Source organism: Olea europaea, chromosome 19 (assembly GCF_002742605.1).
Source record: "Olea europaea var. sylvestris chromosome 19, O_europaea_v1, whole genome shotgun sequence".
Classification (NCBI taxonomy): Eukaryota; Viridiplantae; Streptophyta; class Magnoliopsida; order Lamiales; family Oleaceae; genus Olea; species Olea europaea.
The window spans coordinates 6240850-6250685 of record NC_036255.1 but is presented as its reverse complement, the minus strand read 5'-3'; the positions used below and the strand labels follow the sequence as shown (position 1 = coordinate 6250685).

At 35.9% G+C, this 9836-nt stretch overlaps 1 protein-coding gene across 1 annotated transcript; it reads right to left on the bottom strand.

The window, feature by feature from the left end:
* Positions 1–3240: 3240 nt before the first annotated feature.
* LOC111368264 (MOB kinase activator-like 1A) lies at positions 3241–9836 on the bottom strand. Its single transcript, XM_022989504.1, has 5 exons — positions 9689–9836; positions 9491–9572; positions 8805–8902; positions 8555–8722; positions 3241–3326 (listed from the first exon to the last, which is right to left on the bottom strand). Exons 1-5 carry the CDS (start codon positions 9834–9836, stop codon positions 3241–3243), a joined length of 582 nt encoding a protein of 193 aa, XP_022845272.1.

Genomic DNA, 9836 nt, shown 5'->3' with positions numbered 1-9836 from the left:
AAATGACCCCGAAAAGATTTCACCACACCTATCCTATCCCACTTCGTGTTATTCCCATCTCAAAAATAGATATCTCTTCTCATCGCCCACCATGCTCACTAGATGATCACTCAATTCATGTCTAACTAGTAAGTCACAATAGATCCTAACTTTTTGGGATAATTCTCTATCACCATGTCACTTCTTCCAATTTACGTGGATAATGGATCTCCATCTTACAGAAGTGATAAAAGTGTCTCTCTCACTTTCCACCTGACACTACAGCCACATTCGCCTCGTCTTTATCCTCATCTTTCCTTTTATTATCTTTCAGGACAGTCTCTTTCAACTATATCCAAATTTTACCACAGTTAAAACATATTTTATTTATTCACTTGCCTTAGGCCTATACATGCCATCAATATTAAATAATGACCACAAGCAACGTATTAACATAATTCACATAGAATAGTCAAATAAACTTTCCTAAGGTCACATACAATTCTAACGGTGTAGAAAAATTGGTAACAAATTCACAAAGACTTTAAGGAAAATAATTAACGTGTAATTTCTAGTTCTAGCAACAGGCAATGGTTACCCCTTCACGGTAACCCCAAACCTAATGTTACCCCACGCTATGACTTATAATGCGAAAAATAAATAATTACCATAACAATAATTTTAACTGCAATAATAAAAGGTAAATAACACAATCCTAGCGGACCACATCTGAAGGTCCATAAATATCGAGACATGCGAATTCATCACTTTAGGAATATCACTCTCCATCCCAAAGTTTCTGGCAACCGCAACAACACAAAAAGGACATCCAGCACCCGAACGTCCAAGGACAAAATCGTCCAACTTTCAATGTATTGATCGAAACTGAAATCCGACAATACAGCGGGGTCCATCTCATCTTCGGTAATATTCTGTCTGAAGACACCCTCGTCGGAATTTCCCAGACATGCCCGTACGCGCTTTGCCAACATCTTCTGGCGTCGATGGCCAAGCGCCACCCTTCCAGATACGTCTCCGCCTGCACAGTCTACCGGTGGTGTCCGTTTCTCCAAACTCTTTTTGGTTTTACCAGAGAATGCAAAAAATAGATCCAGTAAAAATTGAAAAACTGGACAATTTCTGCCTCTGATTTCCATGTCTATTTTTGACCACTTCCAACCTGTTTTTAGTCCCAAAAACCACAGATTTATAAACAACACAAGCTCTAATACCATTTGTCCTAGAAATCCCTCAATAACTCTTGACTTTGGGCTCAGAAAATAATCAAACTAACACCGATTTACCTGGGCACGACCTAAGAACTCTCATTCACTTTGAACGGCTCAAACTCTCTTAAAAGGAGAAGGATGGTGGTGGTAACGGGAAGAAGAAGAAGCAACAATGGTGGACTCACTCCGACGACCATCAAGCCGACTAGCCCTCACCTTTCGACCATCTCTCTCTTTCGACTCTCCCTTTCTCAACACAAACTTGCCTACCATCACGAAAACGACTGCAAGAATATGGTATATGTAGGGTTAGTTTAGGTCACTCCAACTGGGCCAAATGTTCATTAACTGCGCTACCAATTAATCTAAACTAATGGGCTAATATTCAACTTCATATTAATCACTAAATGATCCAACTAACTAAAGAACCATCCAACCCCAACCCGAGCCATCCAAAAGTATAGTTCGTTTTCGAGTTGAGCCAAATTCATGGTGTCGATAAATAATTCGACAACTGTTTTAAATTATTGCCCGGATTATTGAGTGTCAAAACCCAACAGCCTTATTTTAGCGATGACGAGTTTTACTTAGGACTGCATCTAATTATTTTTCTCTTTCTTCTTTCTTTGACTTGACTATTAGAAATTTCTGAATTATTATGTAACAGAAAGTAAAGATATAGGGAAGACACTTAAATAAATGTTACCAAAACAAAAAAAAAAGTTGAAAATAAATATTTTCTATTATACTATAATTTCGTGCAAAGAGAAGCAAGCTCAACAGATATTTGGTATCCCTCAAGCCATGGACGGACCCACGTGGGGTCAATTGACCCCACAAAATTTCAATTCTTCTTCTTCTTCTTCTTTTTTTTTTTTTTTTAAATTTAAAATTTTAAAATTTTAAAAATGTAAATTGTCCAAACATTGTTCATTGCCAAGTCCAATTGCACAAGCCCATTTTTGTTCTTTCACTTGTCGAATCTCAAGTGACCAGTTCATTTTCTCTCCACTCCTTCACGTGGCTTTTCATATGCATTTTGAGTTTGCTCTAAGCACCATAGATAGAAGAATTGACACAGTGGTCTACCATTCAAATTTTTGGATTTTCTCTTCTTGTGCTAATTTTGTGATTTTTCTTCCGTCTAGGTAACAAATCAACAACATACTTGTTTGATTTTATATGTTTTTATTCTTAAATTCATTTGAATTCAAGATTTGAGAAATATTCTCGACCACATTCCCATTGTTGGTTATCTCGTCTAAAACTGAAAGTTTGAATGCTTAACACAGATGAATGATTCAACATAATGTTCATAGTTTTTCAAAATTATGACCACAAGTTCTCAAACAGTCTAGATTTTCTATTATTTCCCTCTATTGCATAGTTCAATTTTTAGCTCGTTTTATCTTCATATTTAAATTAAATTGAATAAAATATTCAAATATTTTTAGTTTGAAAATGATAGAAGTCAAAAACAACAATTTTGTTAGCAATGATCGCTTATAAATGTCGTTTGGAAGTCGAAGATATGAAAATTTGATATATTATGAGATTGGACAATATGTTTTAACCTCAACTTGTATAATTTAGTTGGATAATACAGTTGTAGTAGTGTACTGATCTATCTTCATTAATGATATGTTGTTTAAAAAAATTGTATTTCAATTTTCGACCCCACAATATCGAACGTCTGACTCCGTCCCTGCCTCAATCAATTAAGTAAAGACAGTATAGCTAAAATGGTTCAAGTTACTCATTAAAACAGAATAAGAACAAAAGTTAACTTCATTACACTTCAAAATAGATCCATGACAATACTGACAAAGGTTCATTAGGTACTAGGCGTCAAAACTTACACGCAGGTAATCAACAAAAAGTTCAATTTTTTTTTTTTTTTTTTTTTTTTTTTTTTGGATTTCACATTGCCCTCAAACTAGTTCAAATCGGTTGAGGAGATTGGATGACTTTTTAAGGACTCAAGGATGCCAAGATAATCTTGCTAATATATAAATAAAGAATGAATGAGCTTCTAGATTTCTAGAATAGTCTCAACAATCTCTGAAACAGGTGCAAGCTCTCTCTTGTCTATCAGGCCACATTCTTGCATAAGATGATCTAGTTGACAAGCACATTAAACGAAATAGTCAACTAAATAATAAATGTAGAGAAAAAGGCATAACCAAGAGAATATTAACCACATCTTATGCTTCTTTTTAACATGGGACATTAATTAATATTATCTCGCATAGCATAAAAGTTCTCTTTCTAACCCATAATGGTTGTTAAGCCTACTCTGACTAAGAGCAAGATCAATGAATCAAGTGCAGCTGTATCCACAACAAGATTTAATTGACATGTCAAAAAATGACCTAAATGCATCCACCCGATTGTAAAACTTAAAAATGGAGGATAAATTGTCTGGCATTGCACACCAGAACAACAAGCATTTACCGGTATTATATAGAGTTGATTACAACAAACTTGAGCAATTGATGGCTAAGCTCAAGCACATAATGTATAAGAAACTAACTATGCTGATATTGTGTACATAATTCACTCCTATAATTTTGCAAATTTGTTATGTAGATGAGAATATTTTCTGCAAAGATTCACTCCTAACACCCCCTTGCAAACTGATGGGAAGGAGACAAACCAACAGTTTGGAACGAAGACAAATGAAATGAGGTGCCGAATGTCCTTTCGTGAAGATATCAGCAACTTGATCATGAGTAGAGTTGTGCTTTATAGCAATGTCACGATTCACAACCTTCTCACGAATAAAGTGATAGTCAACTTCAATATGTTTTGTAGAAGCATGAAACACTGGTTTCGTAACTAAAGCTATGGCACTTATATTATCACACCATAACACTGGTTGTGATGGTAGCACTACTTGCAACTCTTAAAACACCATTCTTAGCCAATAAAGTTCAGCAGTAGCCATTGCTATAGAGCGATACTCCGCCTCAGTACTTGATCGAGAAACTACATTTTGTTTCTTGGCAGACCAAGAAATCAAGTTATTGCCTAAGAAAACTCCATAACCACTTGTAGACTTTCTATCATCCGGATTGCCCTTCCAATCTTAATCACAAAAGACATTGAGGGATGTAGATGAGAGAGTATAATAGAATCCAAAATCAATAGATCCCTTAAGATACCGAAGCACACATTTGACTGCTAACCAATGGGTTGAGCGTGGATTATGCATAAATTGACACAATTGATTAACCATGTATGCAATGTTAGGGCGTGTCAACGTGCAATATTGAAGGCTACCAACTATTTGACGATACTCAGTAGGATCTTTGAGTAAATCACCATCGTGAGCATATAGTTTGGTACCACTTGTTGTTGGAGAATTAAGTGGCTTAGCACCTGCCATTTTTGCACGGTGAAGCAAATCAGAGATATATTTTTTTTCTGTCTTAAGTGAAGACCATTAGTATTCTGAGATGCTTGAATACCCAAAAAATAGTTTAAAGGCCCGAGATCCTTCATGCTGAAACTATCCTTCAATTTTTCAATAATATAAAATATTCTGCGCTCATGACATCCAGTTATTATGATATCATCAACATATATAAGGATAAAAACTGTTAGAGTAGAAGAATGAAACATAAAAAGAGAATGATCCACCGAAGATGCCCGAAAACCAAACTCTAGTAATTGCTAACCGAGACGTAGAAACCACTGACGTGGTGCCTATTTGAGACCATAAAGAGATTTGTGCAATTTGCAAACATAATCTGGATAATTTGGATCAACAAATCCTTTTGATTGTACCATGTAGACCTCCTCTTCAAGAGTACCATGCAAGAAAGCATTAGATACATCTAATTGTCGAATTGGCCAGTTAAAAGAGACTGCAAGAGCAAGTACTAATTTGACAGTAGCAGGTTTAATTGTAGGACTAAAAGTTTCATGGAAATCAATGCAACTTTTCTGATCAAATCCTTTAGCGACTAATTATGCTTTGAGTCTTTCAATACTGCCATCGGGGTTTCGTTTAATTTTATAAACCCACTTGTTACGCACAATATTATGATTAAGAGGTTTTGGACAGAGATACCACGTACCATTCTGCATCAAAGCTTCAAATTCTCTTCCCATGGCAGCATGCCACTGTGGAGAAGATGTTGCCTGACTATAGGAAGATGGCTCAGTTTCAGAATCTGTTAGAACACTGCTGAGAACTTGCAACGGATGCTTTGTGGAGTAAAAGACTTTGAAATCAGGAAAAGATTTTGGTTTGGAATTTCTTGTCTGAGATCGAGTGACAACTAGATGAGCGCTATTTGGTTGAGATGTGGAATCTATAGGTAATTCTCTAGCCAAAGTTATGATAGGAATCGGTGAAGGATGATCATTAGGGTGTGTGTCGGGAGAGGGTACATCAATTCTATCTTGAGTAAAGGAATCAGGTGTGGATGAACCAGGTGGTAAATCATTGGGAATATGCAAGATATTTGACCTGAAATCATGGAAAGGTTATTCTGTACTTTGTGGTTGGTGTTGAGTTGGACTAGGAGAGATGTCGGTAGCAATTGTAGGAGTAGATAAATTTGCAAGACAAGGAACATTATTCATACTAACTGGTTGAATTTCACCAGAAGACTTACCCTTCAGGACTTTGCTCGACATAGGAACCTGAGAATGATCAATTTGACCTGCAGGAAAAGACTCCTCATTGAAAACAACATGTCGTGAAATGTATACCCTACCTGTGGAGAAATCCAAACACCTATAGCCTCGATGGTTATTAGAGTACCCCAAAAATATACATTTTTTGCTTTTGAATGATAGTTTATGTGGCTGATGTGGACGTAACAGAGGAAAACATTCACAGCCAAAAGTTTTTAGTTCTAGATAGTTAGGATGTCGATTAAATAGCTTAAAATATGGCGTGTCATGTTTCATGTTCCAGAACTTTAGTCGGCAACCTATTAATTAGGAAAATTTATGTTTGGAAGGCATCAACCCAATAATTTTGTGATAAACCAGAATCAGCAAGTAATGTAAGTCCCATCTCTTGAATATGACGATGTTTTCTCTCAGCAACACCATTTTGCTGAGATGTATATGGACATGTTAAACGATGGTAGATCCTGCATTTTGTGAATAAATCTTTAAATTGACTAGATAGAAATTCACCACCATTGTCATATTGAAATTGTTTGATAGAAGTAGAGAAAAGAATTTCAACAAGCACTTTAAATTTCACAAATGGAGGAAAAACGTCTGACTTGTGATATAAGGGATACAACCATGAAAATCTGGAAAAATCATCAATAAACAAGACATAGAATTTAGATCTACTTATTGAACTAATTGGTGCAACCCAAACATTCGAATGAACTAGTTCTAAACATCTTGTTGTGTGACGATCTGAAGAAGGAAATGACAATTGTTTTACTTTGCCTGGTTGACAAGAATTGCAAAAGTCAAGTTTATTTGCTGAATTTAAACTAGGAAGATTGTGTGAATGAACTAAATTGCGCAAAACAGATGTCGCTGGATGCCCTAATCTAGAATGCCAACGATTTAAGGATGCTTTGACTCCTACAGTATCTGTATGACACTGCAGTTTATTTGTGGAGGTATTATTGAATGCAAGTGGATAAAGACCATTCTCAACCATTCCGTGGAGAAGAATCATGTCCGTGTTTTTCTCTTTCACAGAAAAATCATTTCCAGTAACTAAAAAAAAACAATCATTGTCTAAACAGAATTTATTTATAGAAATCAAGTTTGAAGATGCTGAAGGGCAATGTAAGACATTAGTAAGATGGAATTTTGTTTTCCAAATCTATATGGAGGTAGAGACAGTATTCTTAATATGCAAACCTGAGCCATTTCCTATAGTGACAGATTCAACTCCATGGTAGGGCTGTTGGTTGGAGAAGTTCTCAACATTTGATGTAATTTGTGCATTGGCTGCACTATCAGCAAACCAAACTTGATTCTCATATTAAACATTCCTTTCGGAAACCATGGCAGCCAGCTGAGATGGTGGATGTCGTCCCTGGTAAGAATAGTCAAACCCGTGGTAACAGTCGAGAGCCTTATGACTTGTTTTGTCACAGATCTGGCATTTTTCTTTAAAAATTGGAGGAGAAACATCACTCATTTGTTGTGCTGGTGGGGTTGGCAGATGGTTGCCAGAAGAAGCAGGAATTGATCTCCTTTGCTGTCCAAGATTGTTGCCTTTTGAGGTAAAAGTTTTTAATTTTGGCATTATACCCTTTCCCTTGGTAGCAACCATAGCAAAATGTGTGTCATTGATAACATGAGAGGAATTTTGAGCATCCATCATAGATTCACAGCCAAGTAGCTCAGCCACAAAATCTTCCAGAGTGAATTTCTTGTCTCTAGAAGCCAAAGTGAACGAGGTGACAAATGAGTTGTAAGAAGGATTCAGAAGTGCAAGAATATATGAGATGAGATCTTGTTCATCAAATGTTTTGTCTGCAGCTGCCAGTTGATTTGCAATGGATTTGACAGTGTCAATAAAGTCATTGCAGGAACGTGACCCTTGAGAGATAGTTTGTAGTTAGCGTTTTAGATGAGCCAATCTGGAACGAGATTGTGCAGAATATCGAGAGGCTAGGGCATTCCAAACTTGCTTGGAGGTGTTATGACCATAAACTGTCGAAATAACATTAACAGTTAAAGAAGAAAGGATTGAACTCAAAAGATGTTGCTCTTTCCTGTACCAGATTCTATAAGCTGGATTGGGAGAATCATCAGGGAGAGTTTTAGGAGGAGTGGATTGTGAACCATCAACAAACCCCATAAGTTCGTAGCTTCGAAGTAGTGGAACAATCTGTGTAAGCCATTGGAGATAGTTGGTTCCATCCATCTTATGTTGTATTTGAGAAGAGATATTTTGAAAGGTGAGTGTAGGTGAGGGATTGGTATTTTCAGTGAATGTATTTGAAGCTATAGACATGTTGAAAAAAAAAATTTGGTGCGGAAGCTTACGTTCTGAGTTAGGAGTGTCCTAACTAATGCTCTGATACCATGTAAAACCTAAAAATAGAAGATAAATCGTCTGGCATTGCACTCCAGAACAGCAAGCATTTACTGGTATTATATAGAGTTGATTACAACAAACTTGAGTAATTGATGGCTAATCTCAAGCACATAATGTATAAGAAATTAACTATGCTGATATTATGTACATAATTCACTCCTATAATTCTGCAAATCTGTTATGTAGATGAGAATATTTTCTGCAGAGATTCACTCCTAACACCGATGAAGAATTTTTCTCAAAATGACTGGTTTTTGCAGCAATTTAAGTTTGGAGGTATACAAAAAGTGCGATGAAGAAGATAAACTTACGGAAGTGAAGAGAACGAAATGCTTAAAGCAAGTATTCAGATAAGCTTCTTCTTTAAGAGCTACAATCTTCTGGAAATGTGAGCAATGGATATGCGCATAGACACGAAACATTCTCTTGGATATGATTTTAACGACATTGTGAAAGTTGGGAGGGAATGGAGAACCTGTGTCAGAATAAATCGTTAATACAGATATAATGTGTTGATCAAGAACATAATGTTAAAAAGATAGTGCAGTTCCACATACCTAAGTTCTGTGGAAATATTGACTCATCGTCAAGCTGAGTTTCAATCCACCCCATTAAGTATTCAACATATTTTGGAGCAGAAACCTCTTCTTTATATCTGTTAAGAATAATAAAAGGAATTTTATTATTGATGGTCTTGTTAATATTACAATGTAGAGAGAGCCCTACTATAGGGTTACAAATAATTGGAAAAGGAAATAATGTAAAAGGAAAAATTACATAATCAATGACTAAGGTAAATAATCCTACACTAAAAGAAAATATAATTCTAAATAATCTTTCTATCTTTAACACCTTCCCCTCAAACTCAATATGGTGTAGAATATTGAGTTTGACCAATCAAATCTTAATATTGAGTTTGATCAATCAACTCTTCAATCCAATCAAATTTTCATTTTTTTAAATTTTTTTTAAACAGAAGAAAAAACCTCTAGATTGTTTAAGAGGCAGGGGGAGTGCCGGTAAAATTTAAGGTAGCGACCCTCCAAAATTTTGTTTTTAAAACCTCTAATTTGTTTAAGAGATAGAAAACCCTTAGTTTGTTTAAGGGGCACGAGAGAGCCGATAAAATTCAGGGTACCAACCCTCCAAATTTTTGTTTTTAAAAACCTCTAATTTGTTTAAGAGGTAGAAAACCCCTAGTTTGTTTAAGGGGCACGGGAGGAGCCCGTAAAATTCGAGGTACCGATCCTCCAAAAATTTTGTTTTCAAAGCCTCTAGTTTATTTAAGAGGCAAGGGGAGAGCCGGTAAAATTTAAGATACCGACCTTTCCAATTTTTGTTTTCACAAGAAAAAGTAAAAAAAAAACTTTTTTTTTTGGTTTTAAACAATTTTAAAAATTAAAATATTAAAAGAGAAGAATTAGGGAAATAATAACCAAACAATTCCCAAAATAGTTAACAGGCAATGGCGGATTCAGGCGTGCTCGGCAATATGCAGCTTCTAGGAGAATATAGTGGGCTGCCACTATTGATGGTGGACTAGTGTTTGGTGTGGCCCACATCTTTGCTTCATTCAATGGCACCTTCAT

Coding starts and splice junctions, on each gene's coding strand:
- LOC111368264 (XM_022989504.1), bottom strand. CDS start 9,836: ATGAAGGTGCCATTGAATGAAGCAAAGATGTGGGCCACACCAAACACT. Junction 9,573..9,688: donor TGTTAACTATTTTGGGAATT/GTTTGGTTATTA, acceptor AAAATTGGAAAG/GTCGGTATCTTAAATTTTAC. Junction 8,903..9,490: donor ACAAAATTTTTGGAGGATCG/GTACCTCGAATT, acceptor TATTCTTAACAG/ATATAAAGAAGAGGTTTCTG.